A 17,941-nucleotide genomic window follows, 5' to 3' on the forward strand; every position below is an offset into this window, starting at 1 on the left:
TTCTCCTCCATTCTCCTCTTGGGATCTTGGGCACGCATGCACACGCGCCCGGCATAAGTTTTAAGCCACCGGGTCTGAGACTCGAACCACGGTCGACTACATGGGAGTCCAGCGACATAGCCATTACACTAACTGCTGGCCCCCTGAGGGGGTGATTTCTTGCTTTCCTTCTCTCTGTCTCTCTCTGTCTTCCTGGTAAGGCCCTATAGCAAAAACCTCTCCCCCCAAAAAATAAATAAATAAATCCAAATAATAACATCTTAAAATATGAAGATTTTAAACATTTACATTTAAGAAATTAATTGGACATAGCTATTAGTAGATAGTTAACTCTTTGATATTTTGGGATTTATACTTTTTTGTGTGCTTTTAAGTAATCTTTCATGAAGAATTTTAGGGCATTTATTAAAAAAGAAATGACAAATGGGATTCTCTTTCTGCAGAAGCGTGATTAGCAGCTATGCAGACTTTTTCATGTAACTAGATCTTAGAGAACTGTCAAAGCTTAAATAGTGAAGTGCTATGAGACGTTTTCTTGACAATGTTCTTTTCCCTTCTTCCCCTTCCTCCCTTCTCCCACCCCAAGCTGGTTCCTATGTAGCTCTCACTGTCCAGGGACGCCCCCCTGGGTCGCCCCAGATCCCACTTGCCGATTCGGAAGTAGAAGCGTCAGTCACTGGACCTATGTCTCCCATCATGACATCCCCTCACTCACCTGGAGCCTCCGGGAACATGGAGAGAATCACCAGCCCTGTGCTCATGGGGGTAAGAGTGGGGGCAGGGTTAGGAAAGGCTCAGTTGTACAAAGGTGCCTTTGCTTTACAGTCAGGGTTTTGAAGTAATGGACTGGTGGACAAACTAAGGTCAGGAGTCTAGGAAGTGACTTCCTAAGATAAAAATGACACGGTAATTTGGAATGACTACAGACTGCTATCACAGAAGATTTCATTCAATAAATATTAAACACCTATCATATATAATATACAGCAATGAGTTACTCAAAAAAATATAATTAAGATATTCTACCTTTAGAGTCCTTAGTCCTCTTAGAATACATACTTTGGGAGGACAGGCTTTTTACTTTTCATTATTTTGTTTTCTGCTATGTTTCTAGTACCTGAAATATTGCACGGCATGTAGTAGGTGCTTAATAAACCCTCGCTGATTGAAATTGAATCAAGAATATTCAAGTAACTACAACACAAAGACAGTGTAGGCATTATGAAGGAAAGCAACACTACGTTTTGTGAATATGCAGGGAGGGAGGACATGCAGCCTGCTGTGATAAGGATGCCTTTACCAGGAGGGCTCATTTTCATCCACCTGGAAAGGCAGGTCACCTTTAGGCGACGGTGACTGGGAAGAAGGCAACCCAGATAACGGAAGTAGAAATAGCCAAAAAAGCACCAGAAGTTTTAGGGAAAGGCCACTGTGGTTTGACCCATGCTATTCAGGGTGTACATAGTGAGAGATGCACTTGAACAAAGTAAATTGACTTTGAAAAATTACAACCTTCAAGCTAATTTCCACATAACTAGAGAAGCCTTAAAAATCTGTTAAACATTTTTTTGAGCAAGAGAATGATGTGATGATAGGAAGACCAATGTGGTAAAATGATCATAGGGTTATGAAACACGGGACAATGGTAGGAGATGAGTTAGGGAGTTGTCGGAGTTGTATTTAAAGTAGGAGCCCCTGGGATCAGCAGTTAGCATAATGGCTATGTTGCTGGACTCCCATGTAGCCAACCGTGGTTCGAGTTCCCGACCCGGTGGCTTAAACTCACGCTGGGCGCGTGTGCGGTGCATGCCCAAGATCCCAAGAGAATGGAGGAGAAGGAATTGCGACATGACCATCCCCCCTGGAGGGTGATTTCTCGCTTTCTGTCTCTCTGTCTTTCTGGTGAGCGCACATGCCCTATAGCAAAAACCTCTCAAAAAAAAAAAGTAGGAGCCCCTGGGAATCTGAGATATACATGAGAAAGACCCAGAAGAGGGAAGGGATGAGGGGACTTGAAGACGTTTATGGGAAATGGAATTAAAAGTACTCGTTTTTGTTAGTGCAAAAAAGTTTTAAAAACTGGGACCAGCAGATGGTATAATGGTTACATTGCTGAACTCCCATATAGTCGACTGTGGTTCAAGTCCCGGCCCCAGTGACTTAAAACTCATGCCAGGCATGTGTGTGTGCACACCCAAAATTCCAAGAGGAGACTGGAGGAGATGGGATTGCCGTGTGGCCATTCCCTGCTGTGGGGTGATTTCTTGCTTTCTGCCTTTCTGTCTCTCCAGCAGATGCAAAGACCCTGTAGTAAAAATCTCTCTTAAAAAAATAAAAAATAGAAATCCATGCATGTGTAGTCTCTTCATAACATGCATTTTCTGTGGCTTTCTTGAAGACCCCTTACCTAAGATGTTACTTGTAGACTTCTGGCAACTTCTTTCTTTCAGTGTTGAATGTTCTCTTTACTGTAGTTTAGTAAAAGTGAAGCAGAGGGACAAGGATTTCTCTGGAACCTTTCTCTCTGGAAGTGTCATGTCTAAAAGCCTGTCTTCATAACCGCCAGGCAGCGGAGATCCATTAGGAGTGATAATCAGAGCTGAGGCAGAACATTGTGCGTCTCATTTTTGCTTCTATTTATTTTAACTTCACTGTATTGCTAAGTTGTGTTTCATTTCATTTTTTATCTTTTCCTAGGAGGAAAACAATGTGGTTCACAGCCAGAAGGTAGAAATTCTGAGAAAAATGTTACAGAAAGAACAGGAGCGGCTACAGGTACCACGTTAGGGATGGGGTGGTGTGCAGACCAGCGAAGACGGGAGTGGGCCTAGCCAGCTTGGCGTCTATCGGACACAAATCAAGCAGTGTCGTAAACAATGCCTGTAGCTATTTTATCAATTAAGAACGGGCTTTTTCTATATTTTCTTGATGTAAGTAATTCTCAAGATATTTTTATAACTTTTCAGTTACTGCAGGAAGATTACAACCGAACACCTGCCCAAAGATTGCTAAAAGAGATTCAAGAGACCAAGAAGCACATCCCTCAGCTGCAAGAGCAGTTATCGAAAGCCACCGGCTCAGCTCAGGTAGCGTCACCGCAGGAAGGGCCGCCCACCTCTCAGGAGAGTGTCCTCCGGGAGTGTGTCGGAGAGCGTCACAGCGCTTTTGGGAAAAGTTGTCTTTCTAGTAGAGGGTGCGAGGATGTCCTATGCAGGATGTTACAGAAGCAGTGGTTAAGGAAAGTAAGCGTCTCCTCACTCGCTCGCAGTATCACATTTCTTTCTTCCGTAATAACTTTTCAAAGGATCGAGTGCTTTTGCTTTGACATGACAAAGTAGTAAAGTGTATTTTCATTTTCGTGGCTCATTCCTGCCATCGTAACACAGCATGACAGTTGACGTGTGTGTAAGTAGGGCTGTGAGATTTCACAGCATGGCAGGCATCAAGCTAACCCAGGCAAGGGTTCTCTGATTAACTGCCCAGCAGCCCAGTGAGGTCGGCCCGTGGTGTCCCCATTTCAAGACACATGTGGAGAGACCAAGTAACCCGTGTGAGGTCATGTGTCTCCGAACTGATCAGACTGGGATTCAGACCCGGGCCGAGCATCTCAGAGCATATTTGTCCTATTATGACTACTCGTTGTGATTTTTCAATAGATGTCAATAGATTTTGTGGTTTAGGTCTAAGTTATAGAAATAGTGGTCTCGTTAGGAAAAAATAGCCCAGTGTTTTGTTAACCAGATATATTCTCTAATTTCTAGAGTCAGCGTATGTAAAACTTCTTATAGCTCATCTTAAAGAAAACGGACAGATTGCCTGTACATTTAAAACGGGTGAAAGCTGTCATTTTGTCACTTATTTCTGACTTATGTCTAAGTTTTAGCCACCTATTTGTAGAATTAAAAGGATTCCTTGGGATCATCTAACTTAATCTGCTCCTTTTAAATACCTTTCAAAGTCATGTTAGGGTTGAGAATAGGGCCCAGACTGGCTGAGTGACTTGTACAAGGTCACATAGTGTATAAAGCCCTTGCTTCCTGGTTTAGTGTGTCATTTGTTATACTCCCCACCCACCCCCGTTACTTCCAGTCCTTCTAGCCAGCTCAAGTTTAAGTCGTATTCTTCAGTAACGTCGACAGCTGTACGTTAGTAGTGAGCAAGATAGCACCCTTACCCTGTTCAGACTGTAAACATATGGTCCCTAATTTAAATGTTTATAATAATGTATGGTTGAGGCATTGTCCCAGAATTGGCAATTTATTGAAACTCTGATGTGTTGGAATATAGTTAAGAAATTGTGCTGTAATAGTCTTTACTACCTGCAGATGTAAACTGTATGCATGAACAAGCTCTACCTGTTTGTTGTATTTAGAAGTCTGCCCTTTTACTCTCTTTACTGTCACTTTCCCTGCCTTTAAAGACATGCCATTTTTAAATAATAGAGTAAGTAGTGACTTAGGCTTTGTGCTGGTGGGACGTTCTGCACCCTTGGTCATGGAGAGCACCTGCCGGCCAGCAGTCGCACATAGAAGGCGGTGCCCTCTATATGCAGGCAGTACTGCCACTCTCACCTGTGCATGCGTTCCTGACACCTGTTGTAGGACGGAGCTGTTGTCACACCCGGCAGGCCTTTAAGTGACACCCTACCCAGCAGCGAGGCAGAAGCAGATCCTGGAGATGGCCTGGGCAGGAGTGACTGCGGCAGTGGAGATGCCTCGCGGCCCAGCAGTGACAACGCCGACGTAAGTACCCCATGTCCCGAGTCTTTTATCTTCTTTACATCCCCCGTCTAGATTTCACTTTAAGCCGTGCGAGTCAGAGGTGTGTTGTGACTTCCTCCTGCCATCCGTGTTTGGGATAGCAATTTGATGAAGAGGAATGCTGGACACTCGTAAATGAGTGTTTAACTCCAGAGCTCACTTTCCCTCCGAAACCCATTGCCAAGTGCTGCTTTTGCAGGGCTGGAATTTCCCAGCAGGCGTCTTGTTTGTGGGTAGAGGAGTTACTAATGCCAGTGCTTTCTTACTGAACCGAGAGGCCAGCGGTGGATATCTTTAAGAGCATGTTAATATTCCATTTGTGGTCAGAGTGACTCAGGCTTGAGTCATGGGGCACTTGGCCATGACAAGGAGGAAAAGGCTCAGTCCTGTTAAATAGACTTCAGCTAATGGCCCAGGGTCAGTAACAGCCCTTTTCCTCATTAGCCCAGAAGCTTCCAGACAAACATGGCTGTATGTTAAGAAGATGATGATATGTTTAGAATGAAATATGCTGTAACAGCATAGCCATAGAATATTTACAGGCTGGGTTTAGTACGCAGTTGCAGGAATAATGACTTTAAAATGATGAGAGAAGTAGTCTGAGCCGGTGTTTTGCGACTTTGGATCATGAAATCAATTTAATGGTTATGAAGGTTTTTCTTTAAAGAACAGAATAGGCAATAAGAGTGGTTTACACATGGAAGAGATGTTACTTTTGTTGTTTACGCACATACAAATATATGTGCTGGTTAACAGTGTAGGGTTTTTCTCTAACTGAAGAGTCTAGTGTGGGGCCAGCAGGTGGCATGCTGGTTAAGGCAGTGGACTCGCACATGGCCGACTGCAGTTTGAGTCCCAGTGGCTTAAGACTCACGCCAGGCATGTATGTGTGTGTACATGCCCCAAATCCTGAAAGGAGAACGAAAGAGAAAAGATTTCGGTATGGCCATTCCCTCCAGGGTGACTTCTTACATTCTTACATTCTGCTGTCTGTCTCTGGCTAGCACACACACCCTATGGCAAAAACCTAAAAAAATAAATAAATAAAATAAATAACTTAGAGTTACAGTTAAAAATATTTGAAAGCCCCAGCCTGAGCCATCATTTAAGCTACCTTTTGAGTTTTGGGCCCAGTGACTTAGTTCTTCGTGCAAAGAAAATTTGAGCTTTTTTTTTTTTTTTTTTCCAAAGGATGGTAATAGGAATCGTGTGATGAGGTCAGCTAAAGGTTCTAATGGAAAATTTCAATTTTGACTCAAAGGAAAAAATGTAATTGTTAGCATTTGCTGAGCATATATACCGTACTCTGTGACAAGTCCTTTACGTTCCTTATCGTAGCTACCCCTTAAAGTAGTGTTGTGAGGTAGTACTATTGTTGTAGTAACTTCAGAGAAGAAAGCAGCCTGAGGCCAGAGTGATCAGATGACCTGCCAAACTTACCCAGGCATGAGTATTTACTTCCCTAACTCCAAAGTACCAGCACTCTAAATACAAACGTATCTTACCTAAGTACTTCCTCATGAATGAGACACAGATGTAAAGGCTCTGAGGTATGAAAATGCGCACCTTTGGGGAGAGCAGTGAAAATGTAGGGGTAACCTGGCATATCCAACTTAGGAATAAGGGCCAGCAGGTGGCATGGTGGTTAAGGCTCTGGGCTCCCATATGGTCTACCACAGGTCAAGTCCCAGACCCAGCGGCTTGAAAACCACACCAGTTGCATGTGGGTATGTGCCAAGTGCCCAAAATCCCAAGAGGAGAATAGAGAAGGGAAGTGGGTTACAGTGTCGGGACCCTGCTGTTTCTCTTTCTATCTCTGTCCGTCTCTCACGGGAGAAATGAGAATAAATGGGCACCCTGCTGGGCTGTATCTTACCTGTGGAGGAGAGGCACCGGCAGGAGCACGTCAGGGTGGGCACTGAGCTGGAATAGAGGCGGAGGTCTGTAAGAGCGGCTTGACTCAGTGGCAGCCTCACACACGCACGTCGAATGGCTGACGTTCCATTTGCGAAATACCTGCTTGCTGCCAGAGCATGCCGTTATGCCTTACCGATCGTCTGAAGTTTCTTCATAATTTAATGAAGCACAGTCACCATTTTTATAGATGAGGAAACCGAGGCCAAATAAATGAGTGAGAAATGAAAGAATCCCGGTTAGGCTGTCTCCTGAGCATATAATAAACTCGTTTGTTTCCCACAAGAACCTTTTTGAGGCTAAATGTCTGTTTGGGAGCCGGCAGGTGGGGTGGCGGTTAAGGGTGCTGGACCCCCACATGGCTAACCACAGTTTGAGTCCCAGACCTGGCAGCTTGCTTTCTTGTCCCCCATCCCCCCACTCACTTTGTCCTTCTCTGGTCAAATTGGTCAAATTCAAATAAATATATAAATAAAGTTAAATGAAAGAATTATTTGAAAAGAAAGTAGTCATTAGTTATGTTTTTAAAAAATGTTTTATTTATATGCAGTAAGTTTGGAGAAACCAGTCTTACCTTTGTGAAAATATTTATTTATTTTATTTGCTCATGTGCTTATCAGAGAGAGAGAGAGAGAGTGAAAAAGCTAGCCACCAGATCTGGGACTTGAACCGCAGTTGGCCTTGTGGGGGTCTAGCACCTGAACCACCATGCTACCTGCCAGATCCACTCTTATCTTTTGAATCAACAGATTTTTAAAAAATTATTTATTCATCTATTATCATTATTTTTCAATTTGACCAGAGAGAGAGAAAGGGAAGGTGAAAAAGCAAGTTGCCAAGTCCAGGACTCAAACCTCAGTTGGCCTGTGGGAGTCCAGTACCCTTAACCACCACACCGCCACCTGCCGGCCCCAACACCTGTTTTTTAATTGTTATAAATAGCTTTTATGGCTGGCCCTATAGTGCAGCAGTTAAGCTGGATCCCACATGGCCAAGCGTGGTTCGGATCCTATCCCAGGTAGCTTGGAATACACCCAGGTATATGTGCGTGCCTGCCCCAGATGCTGGTGGCATGGAGAAATAGAGGAAGGTGCTTTCCGTGTCCCCTGCCTCCCTCCCCACCTTTCTCTGACTCTAGCCAATGTGCGCAACCTCTAGCAATACATGGAATGACAGTATCTTGTTTAGTGAAACTAGCATTGTCAAAACCAAACCAAACCTTGCTTTTGCTCCCTTGGAGAAGGTGTTAAAGAATGCCCACATACCCAGTTCTCACAAGAGAAACAATGTGCTCAGAAATCATCTAGAATTAGGAGCATCTGTCTTACCTATTTTCAATTTGCAGCTGATAGTTTTGAAAAGGTATTTATTTCAAAGATTTTCAGACATACTCCAAAAAAAGTGAGACTGGGCAAGGATCCCCTGTCCCTGATAACTTGTCCTGCAGACGCTAGATTGTGTTAAAATAATTCTAAGATATCATTTCACTAACACTGTCTCTAATAGGCAAGATGTTTTAAAAATATGAAGGGACCTTGGGACCAGCAGTTGGCGTAATGGGTACATTGCTGGACTCCCATATAGTCAGTGTGGTTCAAGTCCTGGACCCGGTGGCTTAAACTCATGCCGGACGTGTATGCATGCATGCCCAAGATCCTGAGAGGAGAATGGAGGAGAAGGGATTGCGGCATGGCCATCCCCCCCAGGGGCTGATTTCTTGCTTTCCGTCTCTCCATCTCTCTGTCTCTCTCTTTCTGGTGAGTGCATGCGCCCTATAGCAAAAACCTCATATGTATGTATATATATAATACATATATATATATACACACACACACACACACACACACACACACACACACACACACACATGAAGGGATCTTTAAAAAGTTCTTAGAGAAATGGGATTAACATATGAATGTATAGGGCCAGAAGGTAGCATTGTGGTTAAGACGCTGGACTCCTACATGGCTGACTGTGGTTCAGGTCCTGGGCCCAGCGGCTTGGGAATCATGCCGGACATGTGTGTGTGTGTGCCCAAGGTTCCAAGAGGAGACTGAAGGAGAAGGGACTGTGATGTGGCCATCCACCCAGGATAGGGAAATTTCTCACTTTTCCTAGCTCTGTCTCTGTCTCTCTCCAGTGAGTGCACATACTCTACAACAAAACAAAACAGAAAAATCTAACTAAAATTAATGCACTGTTTTCTATTGACCCCATATGTGTGGTCGATTATAATATTTTTGTCATTCTTACCAAAAAAAAGGTAAAATCCATACAATATTTTTCATAATACACATTTTCCACCAATTTCTAAAGGGCCCCCTCATATAATTTTATCATTATTAAACCTTTAGAATTAATACTTTCTTAATACACAGTTTGATTACTCTGTCTTCTAATGAGCTTTTGTAGTTTGTTTATTTGGCTTAGGGTCCTGTCAGAGTCTTTATATATTGCCTTTGGTTGATAAATCAGTAAGTCTCAGTAATTTAGGGTGGTTCTTCCTCTTCCTGTCTTTTTTCCTTGCCTTTAGTTACTTAATTAGTTAGAGGAATCAGGTCAAGGACAGGCTCTTCAAAAAGTTACGGAAAAATAAATATTATGAAGAAACTGCATGGATTTGAAGAAGTTTTATACAAAAATAAACTCTTATTTTAAGTTGGCTTTCTACAAACTTTTGGAAGTCTCTTCATATACCCAATAAAATTATCTTTTTAAAAAAAAAACATTAATTTTTAAAAATCTTTTTTGCCATAGGGCATGTGCTCTCGCTAGAGAGAGATAAGAGAGACAGTAAGAGGGGAAAGTGAAAAATCACCCCCTAGGGGGATGGCCACACTGCGATCCCTTCTCCTCCATATTCTTTCTGGCATTTTGGACATGTATGTAAGCACATGCGCCTGGCATGAGTTCCAAGCCACCAGGTCCAGGACTCAAACAATGGTCAGCCATGTGAGAGTCCGGCACTGTAACCACTATGCCACCTACTGGCTCAAAAACAATCCACTTTCTAATTGTATCTTCTTTTATTTTTAGAGAGATTGTTACTATAAGGCACATGTGCTCACCAGAGACAGAAAGCGAGAAACCACCCCTAGGGCTATGGCCACACTGCTGTTCCTTCACCTCTGTTCTCCTTTTGGGAGTTTGGGCATTCACACGCACACACACACACATGCACCTAGCATGAATTTTAAACCACCAGATCCAGGATGCGAACTGCGGTTGACTACGTGGGAGTCCAGCAATGTACCCATTGTGCCATCTGTTGGTCCCTCTAATTGTATTTCATGATATTATGTAGCATGTTCCTCTCTCTTTACTTTCTGAAAGCTGGTACATCTAGAGTCTTCATCAGAGTCAGGCGTGGTAGCTGTTGTTTGGCGAACAGGTCACGGTGGTGCTGTGTACACCTCGTCCATCACGCCAGGAGGAGCGACGCTTGCCATACCGTAGGCACCTGTTTGTTGAGGGCAGCCAGGTGATATCAGCTTGATTCCTGCATTACACAGTTCCCCATCAAGCTTTTATGTACTGTGTTTATACGCCATTGCTAGATCCATTATTCATACTCTCATTACATTTTTTTTTTAGATTTTTTTTTTTTTTTTTTTGCCATAGGGCACATGCACTTGCCAGAGAGAGAGAGACATAGAAAAAGAAAGAGAGAGAAAGTGAAAAAATCACCCCCTTTCCATCCATTCTCCTTTCAGGATTTGGGGCATATACCCACACATGCCCAGTGTGTCTTTCAAGTCACCAGTTCCAGGACTTGAATCATAGAGTCAGCTGTGTGGTGTCCAGCACCTTAACCACCATGCCACCTGCTGGCCCCATATCTTCTTATATTTTAAATTTATTTCTTTCATGAGAGAGTGAGAATGGACGAGAAGGAAGGAGAGAAGGTACCCCAACAGGATCTCATACCATAATCCCCACCTGCAGCTTTCCTGGCCCGCTGGGACCGCAGGTGCATGCATCTGGTGTGTATAGGTTGGCTGGAGAACAGAACCTGTGACCCCTCCACGAAGATCCAGCATGCTACCACTGCTGTCAGGAGCTAGCCTCTAAACCCATGATTTTATTAGGAATTTCGAAAGAATGACACAAATGAGGCAACTTGAAATAGTTCATGGAAAACTGGAATTTAAAGGTGTAGACGTTAGGACCAGCAAGTGGCATGGAGGTTAAGGCCACTGAATCCCACGTGACTGACAGCATGGTTCTAGTCCTAGACCCAGCAGTTTGGAAATCACACTGGGTGTGTGTGGTGCATGCATGCCCAAAACTCTGAGAAGAGAATGGAGGGGAAGGGATTGTGGTGTGGCCGTCCCCCCTGGGGGTGATTTCTGTCTTTTGCTCCCTCTTGCTCTGGTGAGTGCATGTGTCTTACTAATAAATGTATGTATGTGTAGAATTAATTTCTCAACAAAAGCCCCATCAATTTCAAGATTCTTTTGTAAGTGATGATCGTGCCAGCCATTTATTCCATCCTTTGATAACAGAGGGTCCTGGGAGTTGAACCATGAAAAGATGCTTTGGTGGGAAAACCGAAAACCGAAGGAGCCAGCTCAGGACTGTTGGGTGGATAGAGTGGCCGGTATTTGAGAAGAGAAGTGAGCAGAAGCACAGTCACGGTGGCGAAGAACCCGGTGGAGCTTTCCTCGGTGCCCCCTGCTAACGCGTCGGCTGCCTTTCTCAGAGCGCTCTCATGATTAGCAGATATTATCATTCTTTGGCCTTTCAGGAAGTCAGCAAAGAAAACACCTTGAGAAGCCCCAAAACGATTTCCATGACCTTCGCTCTTGACCAGTCCCTGTTGCTCTGTCTAAACCCTAGACCACTCCGCCTCTCAGTAGCCATTGCTCAGTGATGCCCTGTCTTCCAGGCAGTCCTGGTAAAGCCGTGTGCCGTCCCTGTTACAGTGCTGCTTTTGTTTATTTGTTTTAAGTCTTTTTGCCATAGGGTGCCTGCACTTGCCAGAGAGAGTCACACACATGCCCACACCTCGTGTGATTTTCAAGCTGCTGGGTGCAGAACTCAAACTGCAGTCGGTCACTTGGGAGTCCAGGACGTTGACCTCCATGCCTTCTGCTGGCCCCTGTTATGGTGCATCTCAGAAAGGCTTCTGGCTTCAGGATCTTGGCCCAGCTCCTGTGGCATAGCAGTAACCCCAGAGCCCCACAGAGCTGGAGGCTGGCAGTGAGCACCATTCGGATTCTGTTTATGACTCGACTGTGCAGTCGGCCACATGGGATCCACCACCCTAACCACCACCACACCACCTGGCTGGCCCAGTCTTCCACCTTTATTTTTTTTTTTTTTTTTTTTTTTTTTTTTCACAGGGTGAGTACTCTCACTGGAGAAAGACAGAAAGTGAGAGAGCAAGATATCGGGGGAAAGTGAGAAATCACCCATCCTTGGGGAGATGGCCAGGCTACAGTTCTGTCTCCTCCGTTCTCTCTTGGGATTCAGGGTGTGCATGCACACGTGCCCAGCATGATTTTGTAGCCGCCAGGTCCAGCACTCGTCACAGAGTCAGCCCTGTGGGCCCAGCACCTTCCCCACATCAGCTGCCGGCCCTCCGTCTATGGCTGCCGCTCCCTCTGCGGCCCTGTCCTGACGGACTTCTGGCGGAGTACCGTGACTGTGCTCTTCTCCTGCCCGACTGCGCCGTAGATGCCGTGTTTGTCTCTTGCTGTATGAGTAGACTTCATGTTACTTTGATTAGGACTCTTTTCAGAAACTGTCATGTCCTTCGTAGTGCCTCCAACTAGATCCTCTTCTGACATGTTTCACTAAGTTAGTCTGAGTTTATTTTGGTCCAAAAATTGTTTGAGGTCCACACATAATTTTTGTTAATAATCTGCATTTTCCAAGAACCTTTTGAAAAGCTCTTGTAGTACAATTTTTTATTCTGTATTTCTTCCTGTATTTATTAGCCAGAATTACTTTACAAGGAGGATTTTTTTCCTTACTAGCTATTAGGGTATTCTAAAATATAGATTACACAAGAAATGTAGGGTAAATACTTCACCTTGATCCTCATTCTTTTTCTCTTCTCTTCTCCGTTTGTGAGAGTTTGTGCATGTACCAGAGGGAGAAGACAGAGAGAGAAAGGGGAGGAGTGAGAAAGCACGCTCACATGGGGATTGGCCACACTGCAGTCCCTTCTCCCCCACCTCACCCTCCTTTTCATTTTGGGCATGCATATACATCCTGGCGTGTTTCTCAAGCTGCCAGATCCAGGATTTGAAATGCACAGTCACCCACATTGGATCCAGTCACCTTAACCACCATACCACAGGCTGGCCTGATTCTGTCTTTTAAAGAATCATTTCCTCAGTTCTTTTCAGAAGAGCTGATACCCTAGTAAATTACAAAGATGAACACTGAGCGTGTGTGGGTGATATTTTGAACTCACAGATTCTAACATGAGTTACCCTGTTTTTGGTCGGTGGGAGGACCCTCAAGTAGTTGTCCCCTGTGATCTTTTCTTTTCATTCTTTTTTTTTTTTTTAAGAGAGATTGTTGTTATAGACTGTGTCTGCTCACCAGAGAGACAGAGATACAGAGAGAAAGCGAGAAATCATCCCCCAGGAGGAATGGCCACACCACAGTCCCTTCTCCTCCATTCTCCTCTCGGGATCTTCAGCTACATAGAAGTCCAGCCACATAGCCATTCCGCCATCTGCTGGTCCCTCCTGTGTTCTTTTGACATGACTTTCCAATATCTAATAGCTTTCTTGCCTTTCATGAGAGGATTATTCTGATTTTATCTTTTGCATCTCTTACCTAATACCCAGTGATCCATTTCTCCAAAGTAGAACATGCATTTAAGACCATTGTTTTCTTTTTTTGTTGCTTTTTGAGAGATTTTTGCTATAGGGCACATGTGCTTGCTGGAGAGACAGAGAGACAGAGAGACAGAAAGCAAGAAATCACCCCCCCCGGGGGGGGTGACGGCCACACCACAATCCCTTCTCCTCCATTCTCCTCTTGGGATTTTCAGCACGCACGTACACAAGCCCAGCATGAGTTTTAAGACATTCGGTCCAGTGCTCGAACTGCAGTCGACCATGTGGAAGCCCAACTATGTAACCATGATGGCATCTGCTGGTCCCTGAAACTATTGTTTTCTTTATCCTGTGGTATCTCAGAGTGTGTATAGCTAACATGTATGTTCCTTTTCAGAGAGGAGTCACTACTCTCTTATTCTTCAGTTGCTCTGAAGAATGGCTCGCATTGTTAGTGGTTGTTGTCATCCCTCCAAAGTGAATTCTCTGCATCTCCTAATAGTTTGCATTTTACATTAGGTCATCTATCCGTTCAAAACACACCTTGTGAATTTTATGAAAAGCTGTGCAGCGGCTTTTATGTGATACTGAGAGAATAATAGCTTAATTTCATTCATATGAATAGAGCAAAATGCTTTTAACTTGGAAAGCAAGAATGATTTGTTTGGGTAGGGGCAGGGGTTAGGGAAGCTGGACAAAGGTAAGAGTTTGATTCTGACATGTGTTTGGAGATAAGTAATCTATCTAGTTAGAGTGATTGGTTAGAAAGTACCCCCAGGTCTAAGATGAGGAGACTTTCTCTTGCATCTGTTTTGTTACCAACGTAACACTGGAAAGCTGAGCAGAGGGAGTGCCTTGCCAAAGCCAGGAGGAAAACGTTCGTCTTTGACACTGTTTTTCCTCATCTTCTCTTAGTCTGTTGAGATGGATTAAAATCTGTTATTTTTCATTAGAGTCCCAAGAGCGGCCTGAAAGAGAGGATTTATCTAGAGGAGACCTTGGAGAAAACCGACGTGGTGGCGGACCCTGTGAGTACGCAGCCCGAGCGCGGCTGCGCTGTCCATACCTCAGCCGCCTTCAGCTCTCCTTGCGCGGAAGGTGCTCTACACATGTCCATGTGCACGTTTGGAGTGAAATCTCCAGTTTATTGAAGGAACTGAGTGAGGATTTGAATGAATGGAGAGATACTGCGTAGTTGGTATAAGGCTGCTTGCTATCATCTCATTATGGGGGTAAAATACATTTAACCTAAAACTTCCAACCACTGTTCAGTGTGCGTGAGGTGCAGTCCCATCGCTGTGCACCCCTCACCGCCATCCATCACCAGAACTCTCCACACTTAGGTTCATGCTCTCCCTTTTCCGCTCCCCAGCTCCTGGCCCCTGGCGATCACCGTTCTGCTTTCTGTCTCTGTGAATTTGCTATTTTTGGTGCTCATGTAAATGCAATTACACAGTGTTTGTCCTTTTTTGATCAGCTTACTTCACTTAGCAGAATGTCTTGAAGCCCTGCTTTATGCACTTAATGAAAATGAATTAGACATTTAAAAATAAGGTTCAGTGACAGCTTTTTTTTTTTTTTTTGAGAGGTAACGGCTTTCAATTCTGTATCATTAATGGGAATTTGTGGTTACTGTGTCTCACACTTATTAGCCTCTCTGCTAATCTTGTCTTATCATTTTCCCTTTGCCCTGTCGTCTTCACTTACTATACTTGATTTGATTTTTTTTAATTGTAAATATTTATGTAAGCCAACTTTACTTCTTTCTGTAACAAGGTCTAGGTGTGTCTGAATTCATAAATGAAGCATACAGAAAGGAATTAGAATCAGATAACCAAGGGCGTAGAGAGCAAAGGGTATTTACTATTTCTAGGGGAGATGTCTCCTTCCCCCAAAAGCAATCGGTACTGCGGTAATCACGCCCTCTACTACAGCAGCTCATGGCTTTGACCGTGTGAGGACCACCACGTTGGAAATAAAGTGGTCCAGGGAAAATAAGACCCATCCCAGTGGTTAAGTGAGCCATGTCTTTTTGATGGTTGGGTTTTCTTTTTCCGAATCTGACCGCCGTCTCCCATGCCCTGTTTCTCTTTCTGTCTTCCTCCACGTCACAGGACACGCAGTCACTGGTCGGGAGCCCCTCAGCCCGGACAGCGCCTCATATCATTGGAGCAGAGGACGATGATTTTGGCACTGAGCACGAGCAGGTGATGGCTGTTTTCTAAACACAAATGGTTACTTTTCCGAGATACCTCATTTGTTGCAAAATGAATGTTTTCTGAAGATTAAGGTAGCACTTGTAAGGGTTTGAAATTAAGTCTTAGTACCAACAGACCTTTGGGCTAAGTGCTTGTTTTAGTTTTACAATAGAAATGTCTGCTTTTAAAGCCTGTAAGGGGCCCTGTGGCCTAGTCATTAAGGGAACCAGATCCCACGCGGTGCACCAAGCAGTTGGAATCCCGTACCTGGTGGCTTAAAAAACATAATGGTCGCATGTGCATGCATACCCAAAACACCAGGATGGAGAAATGGAGGGGAATGGATTGTGGTGTGACCGTGTACTGTGGGAGGGAGGAAGGGGTATTTCTCTCTCCCTCACTCTGCCTCTCTAGATGCCTTGGGGGGGATATTTTTGTTTTTATAAATATAAGTTTTAAATATATAAAACTTTAATCAGGAAAGTCATGACATACTTTTCCATGCAAAAATGCATTATGACTGTCCAGACAACCCAAAATGTACACACACACACACACATATATATAAATACAGATATATGTGTGTGTGTGTATTTGATTACATAGCAGTAGTCAAACTGTTTATAGTGACCTTCCTGTTCCAAACATTCCTACTCAATGAGCAGATCACATTTTGTGTGTGTGTGTGTGTGTGTATGTGTGTGTGTGTGTGTGTAAACAGAGTTAAGAGTGAGAGTTAAGCTGTTGATTTATATCTAATACTTCATTTCATTAGTAGGGGATGGGAAAAGGAGTTTATTGAAAATGAAATAAATTTTTTTATTTCAAATCCCAGTTGCTCATTGATGGTGTATAGAATATATTTAGTGTGATTCTTGTCCCATGGTCTTACAAAATGCACCTAGAAGATTTTTAATAAGTCTTTTGGAATTCTCTACCTAGACAACCATGTTGGCTGTGAATGGAGACAGTCACTGTCTCCTTGTTTCCAATCTCTTCATCCTTTATTTCTCGTTCTTGTCTTTACTACACTGGCTGGGACATCTGATACAGGACTGAAAGGGGATGGCAAGACTTCTTTGTCTTTCCCAGTCCTAGGAGAAAGCGCTCAGTCTTTTCTCATCAAGTATGATATTAACTGTAGGAATTTTTGTCGATGCTAGTTACTAGGTCAACCATGGTTCGAGTCCCAGACCCAGAGGCTTGAAACTCACACTGGGTGTTGTGTGCATGTGTGCCCAAGATCTCAGGAGGAGGGTGGAGGAGAAGGGATGTAGCATGATCATCCTCCCCCCAGGGAGAGATTTCTCACTTTCCCTCTCACTGTCTCTCTGGAGATCACATGTGCCAACAGCAAAAACCTCAAAAAAAAAAAAAAAAAAGAAAAGAGAAAAGAAAAAGAAATTATTTGGAAAGTGAGCTTCTTCTGTTTCCTGGAAGATATTGTCTGGAATTGGTATTATTTGTTTAGATTAACTTTCTTCACTAATTTATGTAAATGTGAAAAATTATATGGAAATTATGGTGCTGATTTGCATTAAATTTAATAGTTACTGTTTTCCATGTTCATCATATTTAGAGGGATTATGAAAACATCCCAGGAACTGCTATCTTACTTAAAGTCATTATAACTCCATTTCCCACTTAGATTTTAAAAAAAAGAAAAAGAAAAACAGCCATTCCATTATTGGGCAAAAAGCCATTGTTATGTGTTCAGAAATGCCACACCTGTTCACAGACTAATTGTGTACATCTGAACTCCTTAATAATGATCTCCTAAACTTAGCTTTCTTCTCAAATTGCCCTCTCACCTATCCCTGAGCGCTGATTAACTTGAAGAGGAAGACAGCGCATAGCCTGTGGTGCTGACGCACGCCAGCGACACGTTTGACTCGTTCTGTTGCGTGGTCGTGTGAGATGCAGAAAGCTGGGTGCAGGGGAGCCCATGCTGCTGCTGTGCTGAGTGTTGGGAATCGCTGACGCAGGGCTGCTTCTTCTTGCAGATCAACGGGCAGTGCAGCTGTTTCCAGAGCATCGAGCTGCTCAAGTCTCGCCCCGCTCACCTGGCAGTGTTTGTGCACCACGTGGTCTCGCAGTTCGACCCTGCCACGCTGGTAATGTATTTTACAGTGCAGCTGTCCTTGGCCGATTCAGAGTTCTCGTGTGACTTGTGCACCATGGCACTTTTCATACTCACAGGATGAGCAGGCAGACTTATTTCGGTTTTCCTAACATAGGATAGATACGAAAGATCCTTAAAATGCTATTTTAA

The 17,941-nt window shown here is 43.8% G+C and overlaps 1 protein-coding gene across 1 annotated transcript in view; it reads left to right on the plus strand.

Annotated features, from left to right (window-relative positions):
- The window catches only part of ARHGEF12 (Rho guanine nucleotide exchange factor 12), a gene marked incomplete in the record, with an annotated part of 176,953 nt that overhangs the window by 118,483 nt on the left and 40,529 nt on the right, over positions 1-17,941 (plus strand). Inside the window, 7 exon segments of the mRNA XM_027771983.1 lie at positions 587-765; positions 2,698-2,775; positions 2,967-3,086; positions 4,602-4,742; positions 14,425-14,499; positions 15,586-15,678; positions 17,673-17,783. Coding sequence (XP_027627784.1) covers positions 587-765; positions 2,698-2,775; positions 2,967-3,086; positions 4,602-4,742; positions 14,425-14,499; positions 15,586-15,678; positions 17,673-17,783 — 797 coding nt within the window.

The sequence above is a fragment of the Tupaia chinensis genome, unplaced genomic scaffold, assembly GCF_000334495.1.
Source record: "Tupaia chinensis unplaced genomic scaffold, TupChi_1.0 Scaffold000247_1, whole genome shotgun sequence".
In the NCBI taxonomy this organism is placed as follows: Eukaryota; Metazoa; Chordata; class Mammalia; order Scandentia; family Tupaiidae; genus Tupaia; species Tupaia belangeri.